Source organism: Hypanus sabinus, chromosome 31 (assembly GCF_030144855.1).
Source record: "Hypanus sabinus isolate sHypSab1 chromosome 31, sHypSab1.hap1, whole genome shotgun sequence".
Taxonomy (NCBI): Eukaryota; Metazoa; Chordata; class Chondrichthyes; order Myliobatiformes; family Dasyatidae; genus Hypanus; species Hypanus sabinus.
The window spans coordinates 22078085-22102611 of NC_082736.1; the positions used below are offsets into that span (position 1 = coordinate 22078085).

The window sequence follows — 24527 nt, forward strand, 5'->3', positions numbered from 1 at the left end:
TTGCTACACATGATAGTGTGGCCAAGTCATTGGGTTTATTTAAACAGAGGTTGATAGGTTCTAGATTATTAAGTAATTCAGAGGTTACAGGGAGAAAACAGGAGAAAGTGGTTGAGAAGGATAATAAATTAGCAAAATGGAATGGCGGAGCAGACTTGATGGGCCAAATGGCCTAATTCTTCTCCTATGTCTTATGATTTTATGTTCAGCAAGACTTCCTGCCTGAATTATTTTTCCCATACTTGAGTGTGACTACCAGCTGCTTGCTTCTTTGGCAAACACTACGTCCTTTATTGTTCAACTTTGATAAAATAGAGGGAGGCAGACCAGCTTTTAAGGTAATGAATGATTTATTTGATTTTTACAAGGAACACGCTTGTCTTACATTCCCGTCGTCTACTGTTTGCCGCAAAAGTGCAGACAGAATTATGAAAAAGAGTTCTATTAACATTTTGAGTGAAACAATGAAACGATAAGAAAAATAGGTCACAATTCTTGCCATTCATAACAAAAGAAAATTACTTATTATGTTACAAGGATAATAGGTGCTTTCTGTGAACTCAGCAAGGTGTTGCTTTACTGTGAGACTTCATAACACATGCAGGGAAGATGGGCTCTCATATTGTGCCTCATAATGCAAGGAATCGAACACTCCAGACTCCTGCATCAGTACACCTACACAATCAGCTAATTTGGCTCAGACTGGTCAATCCAGCCTAAACATCCACAAGGCTGTGTTTTCACATGAGGCAGGGCTCTTTGACTATAGGGACAGAAGGTGAATGGCTTTGAGAAGACCAAGAGATGGGAAACCTGGTTTACAATTTTGTTTATTGTTGAGTAGTGAGTAGTTTTCTAATTTAATTCACACGTGGGGATAAAAGATTATTACAGCAGCAGCAGCATAATCACCACAAATGAGTGTGGTGGTGGGGGGAGGGGGGTTAGGGATGTGATGATGGTGATCATAATGTACTAATTCACAGTAGAAATACGCCCTAACCAGTTTCACAGACCACACTTACGCATTTACAAAGTTGAAGAATTTAAGCTGCCCGGAACACAAAATTTGTCTTGCTAATTTACAGAGTAAAGATACAGGCCAAACTGACTGTCATTGGATTCTGAAAATACTGTAATTATGACAGGATACACAGTTTATTCCGCCAGATTAAACCTTATATTGGGTAAAGCATCACGTGTTTGTGTAAAGACAGCTTAAAACTTCCTCTATCATCGTCTTGGTACATTTTCTTCAGAAATCAGATTTCAGTAAAATCTCTCATACTGCAACTCCATTGAATAAGGTAAGCCATAGAGAGCACCAGAGATTAAATGTCTTAACACCTCCATTTTGCCAATATAATGAAAATAATAAACTGCTACATAGAAAATGTATCAAAATAGTTTTTTTTCCTGCTAGTAAGCTATTGCTCTCAGCTTGTAGTAATAGAGCTTTAGTTTGACTTTTTAGCTGATACAGAAGTGTACTGAAATATTTGCAGGTCCTGCTCCTTGCACTAAAGGAAAAGCATCTCAACCGTTTAAATATTCCATCCTATTTTTGACCTGCAAACGAGATAGGGATGAAGTCTAATGGATATCCATGCCTTGGCTTATCAGTAGAAAGTTATGCAGTTAATTTCTATTTACAGTGATTCATGAGTATTTACATAATTATTCTTTGTCTTTATTGATATTCAGTTCTACTTTAGGAAGACGCAACCCTACTTTAGATCCGCTATCACTGCTGGAAGTGGAGGATACGCGGGACTTTTTGGAAACCAAAGAGATTCCACTGCCCTCGACTCCCGCTTCAGCTTCATCGAGAGTGACCTCATAGGAGCCCTTTGATTTAGCCCCAAAGCCTCCAAATGTTCCAAATTTCAATTTAGCCTTTTTGCCTTTGCCACCTGCAGTTCCTTCTCCAAATTCTAATTTCCCCTTAGGTGAGGAAGGTGAATGTTCTTGCTCATCACTCAGAGACGCCGATCTGTGACGTTCTGACCTTTTGCCTTTAAATAAAGAGAAATCTAGTGTTCCTGACTTCCCTTTTGGGGAGGTGTTAATGTCCAAACTGGAATCCTTCCCAGCGGTTGACATTTCTGATGTCTCCACCTCAATGTTACCAAAACCCAGATTTCCTTTGGAGCCCTTAATTTCAGTCTTTGGTCCAGATGCACCAAAATCCCCTGCTGATCCTTCACAGCTACTTTTCCCCTTATACTTGGAGAAATTAAATTTTGGTATTCTAATTCTACTTTTTTTTACTTTTACCCCAGATGTTTCCACCTCTCTTTCTGGCAGATTCAAACTAACTTCTGGTCCTTTAACATCTGGACCTTGCGCAGCTGAAGCATGTAGCTGAATTTCAGGACTTCTGACATCTGCTGCCGCTTCTGGCTCTTCTAAATTCGGGCCTTTTATTTTAAATTGAGAATGCTTGAATTTGGGTATTTTCATTTTGTCCAGTGCAACATTTAGGTCAATCGTTGGTGCTTTGACATCTGTACTTACTTCAGGTACCTTGGCATCGAACTCTGGATCTACTAAACCAGACATTCCAATGCCTCCTTTTATTGCAGGTCCTTTTACGTCAAGTTTCACATCACCTGAAGGGACTTTCACTTCAGGTTGTGGTACATCAGCACTTAGCCTACCTAGGCTGACATTTGTGTTCACACCTTCAACCTCTGCACCAGAAAGTTTGACGTCCGCTCCATTCAGTTTCATACTTGGCCCTTCGATGTTCATTTTTGGGCTTTTTATGTCAATGTCTGTCTTTGTTCCGGATAAGTCAGGTGCAGAAACTCCAGATCCTGCAATGCTGATATCAGCTTTTGGGATGTGGATCTGAGGCATCTTTACTTTCCCATCCACACCTTTAATGTTAAAATCTCCGTCACCAGCATTGGTAACAGAACCTTTCACATTCATTTGTGGTCCTTTAAAGTCTCCTTTGATACTTGGACTAGGAAGGTTGATACCAAGCTGTGGAGTCTTTAAATCAACATCCACATCGGGCGCTGAAATACCAACTTGTGGGCCTTTGAATTTGCCATCAGCATTTATTCCCAAATTTGGTACTTCAACAGTTGCTCCTAAACCTGGAGTCTTCAAGTCACCTTCTATTTTTGGTGCATGTATATCAAGATTCAAACCAGATCCTTGGAGTTTATTATCAGAGATGTTCATTTCTGGCATTTTTACACCAGGAGCCCTAATATTGATATCTGTTGATGGCATTTCAATATTACCTTCCAGCTTTGGACTTGAAAGTTCTGCCTTTGGAAGGCTGACGTTAACATCAGTATCTGTTTCTCCTAATTTACCATCCACCCCAAAACCTGGGATTTTAATCTTAGGTATTTTTAATTTTCCTTCTGCATCACCCGATGTATCTAGGTTTATATTTGGTCCTGAAATATTTGGCTTCTTGACTTTCATTTTTAATTTGCCCTCAGGTTTTTCAATATCCACATTTGGAGCATCAACATCAAAATCTATTTCTGGTCTCTTTATGCCAATTCTTGGGCCTTCCACGTTCCCTGACGCATCACCTTTTATTTGCGCCCCCTTCAAATTGATATCCATGTCTGTTTCAGTCATTTTGGGTGACTTGATGTTTACTGCAGGGAATTTTAACTTGGTGCCCTTCACTTTAAAACCAGTCCCTTGAAGGTTTGTATCTGTATTGACATCTATTCCAGGTGCTCCGATGTCAACCTGGGGACCTTTTATACCTTCAGATGAAAACTCAACATCAGGTCCTTGCAAACCACCTTCAGCCTTTGCAGCAGGTAACTCGCCTTTAATCTTTGGTGATGCCAAATCAAACTCAACATCTGGAAATGATACCTTGACTTTACCAAATCGTGGTTTCTTTACTTTCGATGGCTTAATATTTAGTTGTCCATCAGATGCACCAAGGCTTACCTTCAGATCTGGGGATTTCATATCTACATCTGGCTTGGATAAATCAAGGTCACTCTTTGGAACATTTGTCTGCATGTCTCCTCCAGGCTTCTTTGCCTTGATATTGAGTTTAGGCAATCTGAACTTGCCTTTTTTCCCCTTAGTTTTAATACTTGCATCTGGAGATTCTACATTAACCTCTACATCAGGACTTGCTACATCCAGAGATTGAGCATTTATATCTCCTTGACCTTTAACTCCAAATCCAAATTTTGGTTTCTTTACTTTTGGCATTTTTAGATGAGCTCCCACACTGCCTATTTCCATGCCAGGAGCATTAACATCAATACCAAAATCTGGAGATTTAATATCAGCTGAGCCTTTCAAGTCAAGATTCATGTCTGCAGAAGGAGCTGAAATGTCCAGTGACGGTGCTGAAAACTTGTGCCCATTTCCTTTTAAATCAGGCCCCTCAATGTTAATGTCACTCCCATCAATACCTACTTTGGGACCTTTCATTTCAAACTGTGGACCTTTGAGGTCACCCTTCAAATTAGGATCAGGGGCATCAATGTGGCCTCCCAATTTTGGACCTTTGAGTTCCAAATTAAAATCAGGCATTTCTATCTTGGGTGCTGAGATACCCAATCCAGGCAATTTAAATTTCGGGCTTTTAGAAGCTCCTTCAACATCAATATCTACGCCAGAAATGTCAACACCACCAGATTTGGGACCAGAGAGCTTACCACCTATCTCAGGAACAGTGGTATCAATACCCACATGGGGACCTTCAATTTCTCCTCCTATTTTTGGCCCTTTAAACTCTAGATTAAAATCAGGCATTCCTATCTTCGGTGGTGACATACTGAATCCAGGTATTTTAAACTTTGAACTATTGATTTTACCACTTCCCTCAATATCTATGCTTGGTGATTTGACATCTCCTTCTATCTTAGGTCCAGACACTTTAACATCTGCCTCAGGAAGATCAGCATCAATGTCCACATCTGGGCCTTCCACTTTAGACCCTCCAATTCGGAATTTGGGCATTTTAAATTTCGGCATGCTGAACTTTCCACCTCCTTCAACATCAGCCCCTGGCACATCCACATCAACATCTACTTTAGGACCTTTGATTTCTCCTTCCACCTTTCCTGATGGCACATCAATATCATAGTCTCCTTTCAATCTTGGACCCTTGAAATTGAGATCAATGTCTGGTGCCTGAATCTTGGGCAAGTGAATTGAAGGCATTGAAAACTTGTGCTTGCCTCCTTTCACGTCAGGTCCCTCAATATCAAATTCAGGGCCCTTAATATCAACATCCGGGCCTTTAATATCACCTTCCAGTTCGACATCAGGGACATCAACATCTCCAGACAACTTGGGGCCTTTGAAGTCCAGATTAAAATCAGGCTTTCCTATCTTGGGGCCTGAGATATTGAATCCTGGCATTTTGAATCTTGGTCCTTTAATTCTACCACCTCCTTCAACATCAACATCTACATCTGGCATTTCAACATCTTCAATTTGGGGTCCAGAAACTTTAATATCTGCTTCAGGAACCTTAGCGTCAATGTCCAAATCAGGGCCTTCCACTTTAGGAGCTCTCATATGGAATTTGGGCATTTTAAATTTTGGCATGCTGAACTTTCCACCTCCTTCAACATCAGCCCCTGGCACATCCACATCAACATCTACTTTAGGTCCTTTGATTTCTCCTTCCACCTTTCCTGATGGCACATCAATATCATAGTCTCCTTTCAGATTTGGACCCTTCAAATTGAGATCAATGTCTGGTGCCTGAATCTTGGGCAAGTGAATTGAAGGCAATTTAAACTTGTGCTTGCCTCCTTTCACATCAGGTCCCTCAATATCAAATTCAGGGCCCTTAATATCAACATCCGGGCCTTTGATATCACCTTCCAGTTTGACATCAGGGACATCAGCATCTCCAGACAACCTGGGACCTTTGAAGTCCAGATTAAAATCAGGCTTTCCTATCTTAGGGCCCGAGATATTGAATCCTGGCATTTTGAATCTTGGTCCTTTAATTTTACCACCTCCTTCAACATCAACATCTACATCTGGCATTTCAATATCTCCTTCTATTTGTGGTCCAGACACTTTAACATCAGCTTCAGGGATATTAGCGTCAATGTCCACATCTGGGCCTTCAACCTTAGGCCCTCCAATTCGGAATTTGGGCATTTTAAATTTCGGCATGCTGAACTTTCCACCTCCTTCAACATCAGCCCCTGGCACATCCACATCAACATCTACTTTAGGTCCTTTGACTTCTCCTTCCACCTTTCCTGATGGCACATCAATATCATAGTCTCCTTTCAATTTTGGACCCTTCAAATTGAGATCAATGTCTGGTGCCTGAATCTTGGGCAAGTGAATTGAAGGCATTGAAAACTTGTGCTTGCCTCCTTTCACGTCAGGTCCCTCAATATCAAATTCAGGGCCCTTAATATCAACATCCGGGCCTTTAATATCACCTTCCAGTTTGACATCAGGGACATCAACATCTCCAGACAACTTGGGGCCTTTAAAGTCCAGATTAAAATCGGGCTTTCCTATCTTGGGGCCTGAGATATTGAATCCTGGCATTCTGAATCCTGATCCTTTAATTTTACCACCTCCTTCCACATCCACATCTACATCTGGCATTTCAGCACCTCCTTCAATTTGGGGTCCAGACACTTTAACATCTGCTTCAGGAACCTTAGCATCAATGTCCACATCTGGGCCTTCCACTTTAGCCCCTCCAATTCGGAATTTGGGCATTTTAAATTTTGGCATGCTGAACTTTCCACCTCCTTCAACATCAGCCCCTGGCACATCCACATCAACATCTACTTTAGGACCTTTGATTTCTCCCTCCACCTTTCCTGATGGCACATCAATATCATAGTCTCCTTTCAGATTTGGACCCTTGAAATTGAGATCAATGTCTGGTGCCTGAATCTTGGGCAAGTGAATTGAAGGCATTGAAAACTTGTGCTTGCCTCCTTTCACATCAGGTCCCTCAATATCAACTTCAGGGCCCTTAATATCAACATCCGGGCCTTTGATATCACCTTCCAGTTTGACATCAGGGACATCAACATCTCCAGACAACCTGGGACCTTTGAAGTCCAGATTAAAATCGGGCTTTCCTATCTTGGGGCCTGAGATATTGAATCCTGGCATCCTGAATCCTGATCCTTTAATTTTACCACCTCCTTCCACATCCATATCTACATCTGGCATTTGAACATCTCCTTCAATTTCAGGTACAGATACTTTAACATCTGCCTCCGGTAGATTAGCATCAATGCCTACATCTGGCCCTTCCACTTTAGGCCCACCAATGTGGAATTTGGGCATTTTTAATTTTGGAAAGCTGAATTTCCCACCTCCTCCTTCAACATCAGCCCCTGGCACATCCACATCAACACCTACTTTAGGTCCTTTGATTTCTCCCTCCACTTTTCCAGAAGGTGCATCAGTATCATAGTCTCCTTTCAGTTTTGGACTCTTGAAATTGAGATCAATGTCTGGTGCCTGAAACTTGGGCAAATGAATTGAAGGCATTGAAATTTTGGGACCCGTTCCTTTAATATCAGGTGTCTCAATATCAACTTTTGGGCCCTTAATGTCACCTTTCAGTTTGACATCAGGGACATCAACATCTCCACCCAATTTTGGACCTTTGAGGTTCAGATTAATATCAGGCATTCCTATTTTGGGAGCTGAGATATTGAATTCTGGCATTTTGATTTTTGGGGCCTTGATTTTGCCACCTCCTTCAACATCTACATCTACATCCACATCTGGTGGTTGAACTTCTCCTTCAATTTGGGGTCCAGATAATTTAATATCTTTTTCAGGAAGTTTTGCATCAATTTCCAGATCTGGACCTCCTACATTAGATGCACCCATATGAAATTTGGGCATTTTAAATTTTGGGAAGCTGAACTTTCCACTGCCACCTTCAACATCAGCTCCTGGGACATCTACATCAACATCTACCTTAGGTGCTTTGACTTCTCCCTCTATCTTTCCAGTAGGTACATTAATATCATAGTCCCCTTTTAGTTTTGGGCTTTTGAAACTCAAATCAACATCAGGTGCATGTATCTTAGGCAAGTGAAAGGAAGGCATTGAAAACTTAATTCCACTTCCTTTTATATCAGGACCTTCAATATCTACTTTGGGTCCTTTCACATTTGGACCCTTAATATTACCTTCCAGATTCAAATTAGGGACATCAACATCTCCAACAACTTTTGGTCCTTTGAGGTCGGCATTCACATCAGGCTTTCCTATTTTGGGTGCTGAGATACTAAATCCTGGAAGTTTGAATTTTGGGCTCTTGAGTTTACCAGGTTCCCCAACATCCATATTTACATCAGGCATTTTAACATCTCCTTCTATCTTAGGTCCAGATACTTTAACATCTGCATCAGGAAAATTACCATCAATATCCATATCTGGCCCTTGCACTTTGGGCCCAGACTTCCGGAATTTGGGCAATTTAAATTTTGGGAAGCTGAACTTACCACCTCCTTCAACATCAGCCCCTGGCACATCCATATCAACATCTACTTTAGGTCCTTTGATTTCTCCCTCCACTCTGCCAGAAGGCACATCGATATCATAGTCTCCTTTCCCTTTTGGGCCCTTCAAATGAAGGTCAATGTCTGGTGCCTGAATTTTGGGCATGTGGATAGAAGGGATTGAAATCTTAGGTCCCTTTCCTTTAATCTCAGGTGCCTCTATATCAACCTTTGGGCCCTTAATGTCGAGACTTGGACCCTTAATGTCACCCTCTACACTGGCATCAGGAACATTAACATCTCCTCCCAACTTGGGGCCTTTGAGGTCCAGACCAAAATCAGGCATTCCTATGTTGGGGGCCGATATATTCAAACCTGGGATTTTGAATCTTGAGCCTTTTATTTTGCCACTTCCTTCAACATCCACATCAACACCTGGCATTTGAACATCTCCTTCTATTTGGGGTCCAGACACTTTAACATCTGCTTCAGGAATATTAGCGTCAATGTCGAAATCAGGGCCTTCCACTTTAGGCCCTCTCATTTGGAATTTGGGCATTTTGAATTTTGGCAGGCTGAACTTTCCACCTCCTTCAACATCAGCCCCTGGCACATCCACATCAACATCTACTTTAGGTCCTTTGATATCTCCCTCCACCTTTCCTGATGGCATATCAATATCATAGTCTCCTTTCAGATTTGGACCCTTCAAACTGAGATCAATGTCTGGTGCCTGAATCTTGGGCAAATGAATTGAAGGCATTGAAAACTTGTGCTTGCCTCCTTTCACATCAGGTCCCTCAATATCAACTTCAGGGCCTTTGATATCACCTTCCAGTTTGACATCAGGGACATCAACATCTCCAGACAACCTGGGACCCTTGAAGTCCAGATTAAAATCGGGCTTTCCTATCTTAGGGCCCGAGATATTGAATCCTGGCATTTTGAATCTTGGTCCTTTAATTTTACCACCTCCTTCAACATCAACGTCTACATCTGGCATTTCAACATCTCCTTCTATTTGGGGTCCAGACACTTTAATATCTGCTTCAGGAACCTTAGTGTCAATGTCCAAATCTGGGCCTTCCACTTTAGGCCCTCTCATTTGGAATTTGGGCATTTTAAATTTCGGCATGCTGAACCTTCCACCTCCTTCAACATCAGCCCCTGGCATATCCACATCAACATCTACTTTAGGACCTTTGATTTCTCCCTCCACCTTTCCTGATGGCACATCAATATCATAGTCTCCTTTCAATTTTGGACCCCTGAAATTGAGATCAATGTCTGGTGCCTGAATCTTGGGCAAGTGAATTGAAGGCATTGAAAACTTGTGCTTGCCTCCTTTCACATCAGGTCCCTCAATATCAACTTCAGGGCCCTTAATATCAACATCTGGGCCTTTGATATCACCTTCCAGTTTGACATCAGGGACATCAACATCCCCAGACAACCTGGGACCTTTGAAGTCCAGATTAAAATCGGGCTTTCCTATCTTAGGGCCCGAGATATTGAATCCTGGCATTTTGAATCTTGGTCCTTTAATTTTACCACCTCCTTCAACATCCACATCTACATCTGGCATTTCAACATCTCCTTCTATTTGGGGTCCAGACACTTTAATATCTGCTTCAGGAACCTTAGCGTCAATGTCCAAATCAGGGCCTTCCACTTTAGGCCCTCTCATTTGGAATTTGGGCATTTTGAATTTCGGCATGCTGAACCTTCCACCTCCTTCAACATCAGCCCCTGGCACATCCACATCAACATCTACTTTAGGACCTTTGATTTCTCCCTCCACCTTTCCTGATGGCACATCAATATCATAGTCTCCTTTCAATTTTGGACCCCTGAAATTGAGATCAATGTCTGGTGCCTGAATCTTGGGCAAGTGAATTGAAGGCATTGAAAACTTGTGCTTGCCTCCTTTCACATCAGGTCCCTCAATATCAAATTCAGGGCCCTTAATATCAACATCTGGGCCTTTGATATCACCTTCCAGTTTGACATCAGGGACATCAACATCCCCAGACAACCTGGGACCTTTGAAGTCCAGATTAAAATCGGGCTTTCCTATCTTAGGGCCCGAGATATTGAATCCTGGCATTTTGAATCTTGGTCCTTTAATTTTACCACCTCCTTCAACATCCACATCTACATCTGGCATTTCAACATCTCCTTCTATTTGGGGTCCAGACACTTTAATATCTGCTTCAGGAACCTTACCGTCAATGTCCAAATCAGGGCCTTCCACTTTAGGCCCTCTCATTTGGAATTTGGGCATTTTAAATTTTGGCATGCTGAACTTTCCACCTCCTTCAACATCAGCCCCTGGCACATCCACATCAACATCTACTTTAGGACCTTTGATTTCTCCCTCCACCTTTCCTGATGGCACATCAATATCATAGTCTCCTTTCAATTTTGGACCCCTGAAATTGAGATCAATGTCTGGTGCCTGAATCTTGGGCAAGTGAATTGAAGGCATTGAAAACTTGTGCTTGCCTCCTTTCACATCAGGTCCCTCAATATCAACTTCAGGGCCCTTAATATCAACATCTGGGCCTTTGATATCACCTTCCAGTTTGACATCAGGGACATCAACATCCCCAGTCAACCTGGGACCTTTGAAGTCCAGATTAAAATCGGGCTTTCCAATCTTAGGGCCCGAGATATTGAATCCTGGCATTTTGAATCTTGGTCCTTTAATTTTACCACCTCCTTCAACATCCACATCTACATCTGGCATTTCAACATCTCCTTCTATTTGGGGTCCAGACACTTTAATATCTGCTTCAGGAACCTTACCGTCAATGTCCAAATCAGGGCCTTCCACTTTAGGCCCTCTCATTTGGAATTTGGGCATTTTAAATTTTGGCATGCTGAACTTTCCACCTCCTTCAACATCAGCCCCTGGCACATCCACATCAACATCTACTTTAGGACCTTTGATTTCTCCCTCCACCTTTCCTGATGGCACATCAATATCATAGTCTCCTTTCAATTTTGGACCCCTGAAATTGAGATCAATGTCTGGTGCCTGAATCTTGGGCAAGTGAATTGAAGGCATTGAAAACTTGTGCTTGCCTCCTTTCACATCAGGTCCCTCAATATCAAATTCAGTGCCCTTAATATCAACATCTGGGCCTTTGATATCACCTTCCAGTTTGACATCAGGGACATCAACATCCCCAGTCAACCTGGGACCTTTGAAGTCCAGATTAAAATCGGGCTTTCCAATCTTAGGGCCCGAGATATTGAATCCTGGCATTTTGAATCTTGGTCCTTTAATTTTACCACCTCCTTCAACATCCACATCTACATCTGGCATTTCAACATCTCCTTCTATTTGGGGTCCAGACACTTTAATATCTGCTTCAGGAACCTTAGCGTCAATGTCCAAATCAGGGCCTTCCACTTTAGGCCCTCTCATTTGGAATTTGGGCATTTTGAATTTTGGCATGCTGAACCTTCCACCTCCTTCAACATCAGCCCCTGGCACATCCACATCAACATCTACTTTAGGACCTTTGATTTCTCCCTCCACCTTTCCTGATGGCACATCAATATCATAGTCTCCTTTCAATTTTGGACCCCTGAAATTGAGATCAATGTCTGGTGCCTGAATCTTGGGCAAGTGAATTGAAGGCATTGAAAACTTGTGCTTGCCTCCTTTCACATCAGGTCCCTCAATATCAACTTCAGGGCCCTTAATATCAACATCTGGGCCTTTGATATCACCTTCCAGTTTGACATCAGGGACATCAACATCTCCAGACAACCTGGGACCCTTGAAGTCCAGATTAAAATCGGGCTTTCCTATCTTAGGGCCCGAGATATTGAATCCTGGCATTTTGAATCTTGGTCCTTTAATTTTACCACCTCCTTCAACATCAACGTCTACATCTGGCATTTCAACATCTCCTTCTATTTGGGGTCCAGACACTTTAATATCTGCTTCAGGAACCTTAGCGTCAATGTCCAAATCTGGGCCTTCCACTTTAGGCCCTCTCATTTGGAATTTGGGCATTTTAAATTTTGGCATGCTGAACTTTCCACCTCCTTCAACATCAGCCCCTGGCACATCCACATCAACATCTACTTTAGGACCTTTGATTTCTCCTTCCACCTTTCCTGATGGCACATCAATATCATGGTCTCCTTTCAATCTTGGACCCCTGAAATTGAGATCAATGTCTGGTGCCTGAATCTTGGGCAAGTGAATTGAAGGCATTGAAAACTTGTGCTTGCCTCCTTTCACATCAGGTCCCTCAATATCAACTTCAGGGCCCTTAATATCAACATCTGGGCCTTTGATATCACCTTCCAGTTTGACATCAGGGACATCAACATCCCCAGACAACCTGGGACCTTTGAAGTCCAGATTAAAATCGGGCTTTCCAATCTTAGGGCCCGAGATATTGAATCCTGGCATTTTGAATCTTGGTCCTTTAATTTTACCACCTCCTTCAACATCCACATCTACATCTGGCATTTCAACATCTCCTTCTATTTGGGGTCCAGACACTTTAATATCTGCTTCAGGAACCTTAGCGTCAATGTCCAAATCAGGGCCTTCCACTTTAGGCCCTCTCATTTGGAATTTGGGCATTTTGAATTTTGGCATGCTGAACCTTCCACCTCCTTCAACATCAGCCCCTGGCACATCCACATCAACATCTACTTTAGGACCTTTGATTTCTCCTTCCACCTTTCCTGATGGCACATCAATATCATAGTCTCCTTTCAATCTTGGACCCCTGAAATTGAGATCAATGTCTGGTGCCTGAATCTTGGGCAAGTGAATTGAAGGCATTGAAAACTTGTGCTTGCCTCCTTTCACATCAGGTCCCTCAATATCAACTTCAGGGCCCTTAATATCAACATCTGGGCCTTTGATATCACCTTCCAGTTTGACATCAGGGACATCAACATCTCCAGACAACCTGGGACCTTTGAAGTCCAGATTAAAATCGGGCTTTCCTATCTTAGGGCCCGAGATATTGAATCCTGGCATTTTGAATCTTGGTCCTTTAATTTTACCACCTCCTTCAACATCAACATCTACTTCTGGCATTTGAACATCTCCTTCTATTTGGGGTCCAGTTACTTTAACATCTGTCTCTGGTAGTTTAGCGTCTAAGTCCAAATCTGGTCCTTTCACTTTGGGCCCTCCAATTCGGAATTTAGGCATTTTAAATTTCGGCATGCTGAACTTTCCACCTCCTTCAACATCAGCCCCTGGCACATCCACATCAACATCTACTTTAGGTCCTTTGATTTCTCCCTCCACCTTTCCTGATGGCACATCAATATCATAGTCTCCTTTCAGATTTGGACCCTTCAAACTGAGATCAATGTCTGGTGCCTGAATCTTGGGCAAGTGAATTGAAGGCATTGATATCTTAGGACCAGTTCCTTTAATATCAGGTGTCTCTACATCGACCTTTGGGCCCTTAATGTCGAGACTTGGACCCTTCAAGTCACCTTCTAGGCTGACATCAGGAACATCAACATCTCCTCCCCATTTGGGACCTCTCAGGTCCAGATTGATCTCGGGCAATCCAATCTTAGGGGCAGAGATATTCAATCCTGGGATTTTGAATCTTGATCCTTTAATATTACCACCTCCTTCAACATCCACATCTGGCATTTCAACATCTCCTTCTATTTGGGGTCCAGATACTTTAACATCTGCTTCAGGAATATTAGCGTCAATGTCGACATCAGGCCCTTCCACTTTAGCCCCTCCAATTCGGAATTTGGGCATTTTAAATTTCGGCATGCTGAACTTTCCACCTCCTTCAACATCAGCCCCTGGCATATCCACATCAACATCTACTTTAGGTCCTTTGATTTCTCCTTCCACCTTTCCTGATGGCACATCAATATCATAGTCTCCTTTCAATTTTGGACTCTTCAAATTGAGATCAATGTCTGGTGCCTGAATCTTGGGCAAGTGAATTGAAGGCATTGAAAACTTGTGCTTGCCTCCTTTCACATCAGGTCCCTCAATATCAACTTCAGGGCCCTTAATATCAACATCTGGGCCTTTGATATCACCTTCTAGTTTGACATCAGGGACATCAACATCTCCAGACAACCTGGGACCTTTGAAGTCCAGATTAAAATCGGGCTTTCCTACTTTAGGGCCCGAGATATTGAACCCTGGCATTCTGAATCTTGGTCCTTTAATTTTACCACCTCCTTCCACATCCACATCTACATCTGGCATTTGAACATCTCCTTCTATTTGGGGTCCAGTTACTTTAACATCTGTCTCTGGTAGTTTAGCATCTAAGTCCACATCGGGTCCTTTCACTTTAGGCCCTCCAATTCGGAATTTGGGCATTTTAAATTTCGGCATGCTGAACTTTCCACCTCCTTCAACATCAGCCCCTGGCACATCCACATCAACATCTACTTTAGGTCCTTTGATTTCTCCTTCCACCTTTCCTGATGGCACATCAATATCATAGTCTCCTTTCAGATTTGGACCCTTCAAACTGAGATCAATGTCTGGTGCCTGAATCTTTGGCAAGTGAATCGAAGGCATTGATATCTTAGGTCCCGTTCCCTTAATATCAGGTGTTTCAACTTCAACCTTTGGGCCCTTAATGTCACCTTCCAGTTTGACATCAGGAATATCAACATCTCCTCCCAACTTAGGACCTTTGAAGTCAAGATTAAATTCTGGCATTCCTACTTTGGGAGCCGAAATATTTAATTCTGGCATTTTGAATTTTGAGCCTTTCAATTTCCCACCTCCTGCAACATCCACATCAACACCTGGCATTTCAACACCTCCTTCTATTTGGGGTCCAGACATTTTAACATCTGCTTCAGGAACCTTAGCGTCAATGTCTAAATCTGGGCCTTCCACTTTAGGCCCTCTCATTTGGAATTTGGGCATTTTAAATTTCGGCATGCTGAACTTTCCACCTCCTTCAACTTCAGCCCCTGGCACATCCACATCAACATCTACTTTAGGTCCTTTGATTTCTCCCTCCACTTTTCCTGATGGCACATCAATATCATAGTCTCCTTTCAGATTTGGACCCCTCAAATTGAGATCAATGTCTGGTGCCTGAATCTTGGGCAAGTGAATTGATGGCATTGAAAACTTGTGCTTGCCTCCTTTCACATCAGGTCCTTCGATATCAACTTCAGGGCCCTTAATATCAACATCTGGGCCTTTGATATCACCTTCCAGTTTGACATCAGGGACATCAACATCTCCAGACAACCTGGGACCTTTGAAGTCCCGTTTAAAATCTGGCATTCCTATTTTCGGCCCTGAGATATTGAATCTTGGCATTTTGAAACCTGATCCTTTAAATTTCCCACCTCCTTCAACATCCACATCAACACCTGGCATTTGAACATCTCCTTCTATTTGGGGTCCAGACACTTTAACATCTGCTTCAGGAATATTAGCGTCAATGTCCACATCAGGACTTTCCACCTTAGGCCCTCTCATTTGGAATTTGGGCATTTTAAATTTCGGCATGCTGAACCTTCCACCTCCTTCAACATCCACATCTGCATCTGGCATTTCAACATCTCCTTCTATCTGGGGCCCAGACACTTTAACATCTGCTTCAGGAAGATGTGCATCAATGTCCACATCTGGGCCTTCAACCTTAGGCCCTCCAATTCGGAATTTGGGCATTTTAAATTTTGGCATGCTGAACTTTCCACCTCCTTCAACATCAGCCCCTGGCAGATCAACGTCGACTTTAGTACCTTTGATTTCTCCCTCCACCTTTCCTGATGGCACATCAATATCATAGTCTCCTTTCAATTTTGGACCCTTCAAATTGAGATCAATGTCTGGTGCCTGAATCTTGGGCAAGTGAATCGAAGGCATGGATATCTTAGGTCCCGTTCCCTTAATATCAGGTGTTTCAACATCGACCTTTGGGCCCTTAATGTCACCTTCCAGTTTGACATCAGGAATATCAACATCTCCTCCCAACTTAGGACCTTTGAAGTCAAGATTAAATTCTGGCATTCCTACTTTGGGAGCCGAAATATTTAATTCTGGCATTTTGAATTTTGAGCCTTTCAATTTCCCACCTCCTGCAACATCCACATCAACACCTGGCATTTCAACACCTCCTTCTATTTGGGGTCCAGACATTTTAACATCTGCTTCAGGAACCTTAGCGTCAATGTCTAAATCTGGGCCTTCCATTTTAGGCCCTCTCATTTGGAATTTGGGCATTTTAAATTTCGGCATGCTGAACTTTCCACCTCCTTCAACATCAGCCCCTGGCACATCCACATCAACATCTACTTTAGGTCCTTTGATTTCTCCCTCCACTTTTCCTGATGGCACATCAATATCATAGTCTCCTTTCAGATTTGGACCCCTCAAATTGAGATCAATGTCTGGTGCCTGAATCTTGGGCAAGTGAATTGAAGGCATTGAAAACTTGTGTTTGCCTCCTTTCACATCAGGTCCCTCAATATCAACTTCAGGGCCCTTAATATCAACATCTGGGCCTTTGATATCACCTTCCAGTTTGACATCAGGGACATCAACATCTCCAGACAACTTGGGACCTTTGAAGTCCAGATTAAAATCGGGCTTTCCTATCTTAGGGCCCGAGATATTGAATCCTGGCATTTTGAATCTTGATCCTTTAAATTTCCCACCTCCTTCAACATCCACATCTACATCTGGCATTTCAACATCTCCTTTGATTTGTGGCCCAGACACTTTAACATCTGCTTCAGGGATCTTGGCATCAATGTCGACATCAGGACCTTCCACTTTGGGCCCTCTCATTTGGAATTTGGGCATTTTAAATTTTGGCATGCTGAACCTTCCACCTCCTTCAACATCCACATCTGCATCTGGCATTTCAACATCTCCTTCTATCTGGGGTCCAGACACTTTAACATCTGCTTCAGGAAGATGTGCATCAATGTCCACATCTGGGCCTTCAACCTTAGGCCCTCCAATTCGGAATTTGGGCATTTTAAATTTCGGCATGCTGAACTTTCCACCTCCTTCAACATCAGCCCCTGGCACATCCACATCAACATCTACTTTAGGACCTTTGATTTCTCCCTCCACTTTTCCTGATGGCATATCAATATCATAGTCTCCTTTCAGATTTGGACCCTTCAAATTGAGATCAATGTCTGGTGCCTGAATCTTGGGCAAGTGAACTGAAGGCATAGAAAACTTGTGTTTGCCTCCTTTCACATCAGGTCCCTCAATATCAACTTCAGGGCCCTTAATATCAACATCTGGGCCTTTGATATCACCTTCCAGTTTGACATCAGGGACATCAACATCCCCAGACAACCTGGGACCTTTGAAGTCCAGATTAAAATCTGGCATTCCTAGTTTAGGGCCTGAGATATTGAATCTTGGCATTTTGAAACCTGATCCTTTAAATTTCCCACCTCCTTCAACATCCACATCTACATCTGGCATTTCAACATCTCCTTCGATTTGTGGCCCAGACACCTTAACATCTGCTTCAGGGATCTTGGCATCAATGTCGACATCAGGACCTTCCACTTTGGGCCCTCTCATTTGGAATTTGGGCATTTTAAATTTTGGCATGCTGAACCTTCCACCTCCTTCAACATCCACATCTGCATCTGGCATTTCAACATCTCCTTCTATCTGGGGTCCAGACACTTTAACATCTGCTTCAGGAAGATGTGCATCAATGTCCACATCTGGGCCTTCAACCTTAGGCCCTCCAATTCGGAATTTGGGCATTTTAAATTTCGGCATGCTGAACTTTCCACCTCCTTCAACATCAGCCCCTGGCACATCCACATCAACATCTACTTTAGGTCCTCTGATTTCTCCCTCCACCTTTCCTGATGGCATATCAATATCATAGTCTCCTTTCAGATTTGGACCCTTCAAATTGAGATCAATGTCTGGTGCCTGAATCTTGGGCAAGTGAATTGAAGGCATTGAAAACTTGTGCTTGCCTCCTTTCACATCAGGTCCCTCAATATCAACTTCAGGGCTCTTAATATCAACATCTGGGCCTTTGATATCACCTTCCAGTTTGACATCAGGGACATCAACATCTCCAGACAACCTGGGACCTTTGAAGTCCAGATTAAAATCGGGCTTTCCTATCTTGGGGCCCGAGATATTGAATCCTGGCATTTTGAATCTTGGTCCTTTAATTTTACCACCTCCTTCCACATCCACATCTACATCTGGCATTTGAACATCTCCTTCAATTTCAGGTACAGATACTTTAACATCTGCCTCTGGTAGATTAGCATCAATGCCTACATCTGGCCCTTCCACTTTAGGCCCTCTCATTTGGAATTTGGGCAATTTAAATTTCGGCATGCTGAACTTTCCATCTCCTTCAACATCAGCCCCTGGCACATCCACATCAACATCTACTTTAGGTCCTTTGATTTCTCCCTCCACCTTTCCTGATGGCACATCAATATCATAGTCTCCTTTCAGATTTGGACCCTTCAAACTGAGATCAATGTCTGGTGCCTGAATCTTGGGCAAGTGAATTGAGGGCATTGAAAACTTGTGCTTGCCTCCTTTCACATCAGGTCCCTCAATATCAACTTCAGGGCCCTTAATATCAACATTTGGGCCTTTGATATCACCTTCCAGTTTGACATCAGGGACATCAACATCTCCAGACAACCTGGGACCTTTGAAGTCCAGATTAAAATCGGGCTTTCCTATCTTAGGGCCCGAGATATTGAATCTTGGCATTTTCAATCTTGATCCTTTAATTTTGCCACCTCCTTCAACATCAACATCTACATCTGGCATTTCAACATCTCCTTCAATTTGGGTCCCAGACACTTTAATGTCTGCTTGAGGAATATTAGCATCAATGTCGACATCAGGGCCTTCCATTTTAGGCCCTCTCATTTGGAATTTGGGCATTTTAAATTTCGGCATGCTGAACTTTCCACCTCCTTCAACATCAGCCCCTGGCACATCCACATCAACATCTACTTTAGGTCCTTTGATTTCTCCTTCCACCCTTCCTGATGGCACATCAATATCATAGTCTGCTTTCAGATTTGGACCCTTGAAATTCAGATCAATGTCTGGTGCCTGAATCTTGGGCAATTGTACGGAAGGCATTGAAAACTTGGGTTCACTTCCTTTAAGTTTGAGTGAATCTATGTCAACACTTGGGGCTCTAATGTCAAGGTTTGGGCCTTTAATGTCACCTTCCAGTTGGACATCTGGAACATTAACATCTCCTTCTATTTTGGGACCTTTTACGTGAAACTTAATATCAGGTCTTGAAATTTTGGGTTCTCCTGCTTTTACACCTAGTCCGTCTGCATCAATTCTGGGGCCCTTAATATCACCTTGCAATCTGACATCAGGGACATCAATATCTACTCCCACTTCAGGTTGTTTGAGGTCGAGATTCACATCGGGCGTTCCTATCTTGGGTCCTGAAACGTTGAATGCTGGCACACTAAATTTCGTGTCTTTGGTTGTACAGGCTCCCTCAATACCCAAGTCTACCTTAGGCATTCCAACTACTCCTTCTACTGTTGGTTTAGTGATTTTAACATCTGCCTCAGGAAGACTGGCATGAATATCCACATCTGGGCCTTCAACTTTTGGCCCACTTGTTCGGAATTTAGGTATTCTGAATTTTGGTACTTTTACACTGCCCCCTTCAGTTTCAGCCTGTGGTACATCAACTTCAACATCCATCTGAGGACCTTTGATCTTTCCCTCTAACCTTCCAGAAGCCACATCAATATCATGGTCTTCTTTCACCTTTGAGACCTTGACACCCAAATCAATGTCTGTAGTCTTTATCTTGGGCCAATTCATGGCTGACTCTGCCAACCCATGCCCACCTTCTTTTACATCAGTTGCTTCAATGTCAACTTTAGGACCTTTAATGTTCACACTTGGAACTTTGATGTCACTCTCAAAACTAACCTTTGGTGCATCAAAATCTTCTGTCACCTTTGTATGTTTGATTTCAGCGTCAGAGATAAGCTGTTTGGATCCTGAAAAACTGACTCCTGAAATTTTAAAAGTTGGTTCTTTGATTTTACTTGAAGCCAGATCTTTATCTGACAGTTCAATGTCGCCTTTGATCTTGGGTCCAATTGGTTCAATATTCCCTTCTGGGAGTTTGCTGTGGATGGACATTTCACGTCCTTCTGGTGTTCTCCACCTTACTTCTCCCCCATCCGTAGAAAACTCCTTACCAATGGATGCTGATATATTAAGTTTTGGTTCTTTCAGTTCAACACCCTGTTTCCCATCTTGCATTTTAAAACCTGAATTTTCAACAGGTACTGCAGAACGACTCTGATTTCCAGATAGATTCAGGCCAACCGTTGGAAGAGCAACGCCAGAGTTGACTGCACCTGTGTCAATAACAGCATTTGGACCTCTCACGTGTGATCCAGAAATGGCAACTTCTGGCATCTTGACCGAAGGCATGCTGATTTTTCCATCTGAATCTCCAACATGAACAGGTTGTATTGCAATCGATGGATTGATGGTAGGTACTTGCACACCCATTGTAACGTGTGGCGCAGAGACGTCAATACTTGACTCAGGGAGACTGATTTTAGGTGCGACATTTGAGTCCCTGACTGTCTTTGCAATTTTGACATCAAAGTTGGATGATTGCATTGCTTCACCTCCTACACTGATCTGTGGCATGTGAAATGCCGTCTGGCTCTGTTCTGTGTCTGGTCCAGTTACCTCCACTACTTTTGTTTTTACAATGTGCATCGTATGTGTTGTCCGTTGGCTATCTCCCAGTTGAAATTTTGAACCTTCAGAGCCAGCGAGACTAACATCCACATCCATCTCTGAAGACTCCATTGAGAATCCTGGTCCCTCAGCAGTGACTTGCTCATGCCGTGGCACTTTAATCTTAAATTCTGGACTGTGGATATCTACATCCGTCATAACTGTGGGACTTGTCACATGAACTGTGCGTGTAATGACCTTCCTGGTGACACGTACACCGGAAGATCCGTCACCTTCAGCTGATGCCTCTGCGCCATCTTCTGACTTCAGGCGAGGCTTGATTTTCTTCCTAAAAATTCTCTGGTAGTCTTCATCATCTCCACTCTAGAGGAAATTAAAAAGAAATCTGTATCATACCCTGATTCATGGTATCTTTACTAATATCCTTAGAGACCAGAAAAATTCTCCATTCACCCTATCTCATTTAAGAAAATTCAATATGGTGGTTTATTAAAGATAATGTCAAGTTCAGATATAGAAACTGATGAACATTGTCTAGATTTGCTCTCTACTCCCTCCCATGCTCTTCTTGCCCTTCCTTCCCCCTTCCATGCTGACCTTCATCCCATCCCATCTACCACTGCCTGGGAGACGCTTGTACGTTCTCCCCATGGCCATGCAGGTTTCCTCCGGGTGCTCCAGTTTCCTCCCACGTTCCAAAGACATGCAGGTTAGGGTTAGTGAGTCGTGGGCTTGCTAGGTTAGCAAAGGAAACACTGCAACACACGCAGGCTGCCCCAGCGCATCCTCAATCTGTGTTGGTCGTTAATGCAAGTAATGCATTTTACCGTACTTTTCGATGCTCATGGGACAAAACGAGCTAATCTTTGTTTTATTAGCTAATCTGTTGTAGAAATCTTTCTCCGTGTCTGTATTACAGTTCCAGGGACCCAGGTTCAATACCACCACTGTCTGTAAGGAGTTTGCGTTTCCTCCAGGTGCTCTGGTTTCCTCCCACAGCCTAAAGATGTATGTGTCAGTAGGTTAACTGGTCCCATATGAGTGTAATTGGGTGGCATGGGCCCATTGAACTGGGAAGACCTGTTATCATGCTTGTCTCTAAATGAAAATAATTAACAACTATACTTGCTTTGTGTACAATTTCAACTGATGTGACTCCCAGTCTAAGGGAGCACTCCGTGCGTATGGCAATATCTTTGAAGTCCTTCATGATAAACTCCCCCTTTGCATCCCAGGTTCTGGCTACATTTGTTGATACTGATAGCTTCTTGAAACATTCTGCCATAATTTCAGAAAGCTCTTCCCTGCTGCTGGGCATCCATATTCCTGTGACCTTTTCCAGGTGAAGTAGTGAATTGTTCTACTACTATTTATTTGTGAAAAATTGCCACTGAGTATGAGACAGAAGCCATGGGTTGTCGGGAGAAAAATTGTTGATAAGGATAGAACAGAGGGGAAAAGGCAGGATAAAGATGTTGAGAGAGATATTAAATTAGCAATGATTGTCAGGACAGATTCAATAGGCTGAATGGCCTAATTCAGCTCCTATGTCTTATGCTCTACAGCACAGTGTAGGCCATTCAGCCCACAGTGTTGTGCTGACATTTTAACCTACTCTTAAGACCAATCTAACTCTTTTCTCCTTCATAATACTCCATTGCACTATCATCCATGTGTCTATCTAATGCCCCAATGGATCTACTTCCACCAATCTCTCTGGCAGGGTGCTTCATGCACTCACAAGGCACTGTGTGAAATAGCTACCTCTAATATCCCTCCCCCAACACTTTCTTCCAAACACCTTAAAATTATGTCCCTGGTATTAGCTGCCTTAGGGAAAGGTCTCTGGCTGCCCAATTGATCTATGCCTCTTGCCATCTTGTACACCTCTATCAAGTCACCTCTCATCCTTCGCTCCAAGGAGAGAGTCCTAGGTCACAAAACCCATCGTAAAACAAGGAGTGAGTTAAAAGAACTAGTAATTACTCAAGCTGTTCCTGTTGCAATCAACTATGTTAGAAATGGGTTATAAATTTTGGAGCAGAAACATTTAAGTTCGAATTTATGGATTTGAATTAGGGCATCGTGCAACCAAATGAGGGTTTTGCCATTAAATTTACTCTGTGTTCCATCATTAACAAGAGAAAATCTGCAGGTGCTGGAAATCTGAACTACACACAAAATGCTGGAGGAACTCAGCAGGCCAGGCAGCATTTATGGAAAAGAGTATTGCCAGCATTTTGGGCCGAAACCCTTCAGCAGGACAGATCATTTCAGCCTGAAACGTCAACTGTTTATTCTTTTCCATAGATGCCTGACCTGCTGAGTTCCTGCAGCATTTGGTGTGTACCTCTGTTCCATCTATTATTTTCCTCAGATTTTTTCTCCCTTCCTGTCTTTCAATGAGAGACTGTGCCCTTTACGAGTGATCATCTTTTAACTAGTTCAAGGCACACATTATGGAGTCATAGAACAGTACAGCACAGAAACAGGCCCTTCAGCCCATCTAGTCCATGCTGAACCATTTAAACTGCCTACCCCCATCAACCTGCACCCGACCATAGCCCTCCACACCCCAACCATCCACGTACCTATTCAAACTTCTCTTAAAAATTGAAATTGAGTTTGCACGCACCACTTATGCTCGTTCCACACTCTCGCCACCCTCTGAATGAAGATGTTTCCCCTCATGTTCCCCTTAAACTTCTCACCTTTCACCCTTAACCCACGACCTCTGGTTGTAAGCCCCACCCAACCTCAGCATAAAGAGCCTGCTGGCATTTATCCTGTCTATTTTCCATTTAATCTTTTGTATACCTCCATCAAATCTCCTCTCCTACATTCCAAGGACTAATGTCCTGAACTATTCAATCTCTCCTCATAACTCAGGTCCTTCAAATCCAGCAAAAATTTCTCTTGTATTCTTTTGACCATATTTATATCTTTCCTGTCGGTAGGCACATAATACTCCAAATTAGACCTCGCCAACATCTTCAACGTCCCATCTCCTGTACTCAATACTTTGATTTATGAAGGCCAATGTGCCAAAAAGCTTTCTTTATGACCCTATCCACCTGTGACACAGCTTTCAATGAATTATGGACCTGTATTCCCAGATCCCTCTGTCCCTCAGTCCCCTACCACTCACTGTCTAAGACCTACCCTGGTTGGACCTACCAAATGCAACTCCTTGCACTTGTCTGCACTAAATTCCATCTGCCATTTTTCAACCCTGCAAGCTAATCTTTTGCCTTTCAGCTGTTGGCTAAGCAGTTCATCACCGTGGGACAAAAACAGAATAGTATCTATCAGATCAGGCAGCATTTGCAGATAGA

General features: G+C 42.8%; 1 protein-coding gene across 1 annotated transcript in view; it reads right to left on the bottom strand.

The window, feature by feature from the left end:
* Positions 1-331: 331 nt before the first annotated feature.
* The window catches only part of ahnak (AHNAK nucleoprotein), an 83570-nt gene continuing 59374 nt past the window's right edge, over positions 332-24527 (bottom strand). The window contains exon 5 of the mRNA XM_059955138.1: positions 332-21555. Within this exon, the coding sequence (XP_059811121.1) occupies positions 1678-21555 (19878 nt within the window). The 3' untranslated portion in view covers positions 332-1677. The remainder of the gene's footprint in view (positions 21556-24527) is intronic.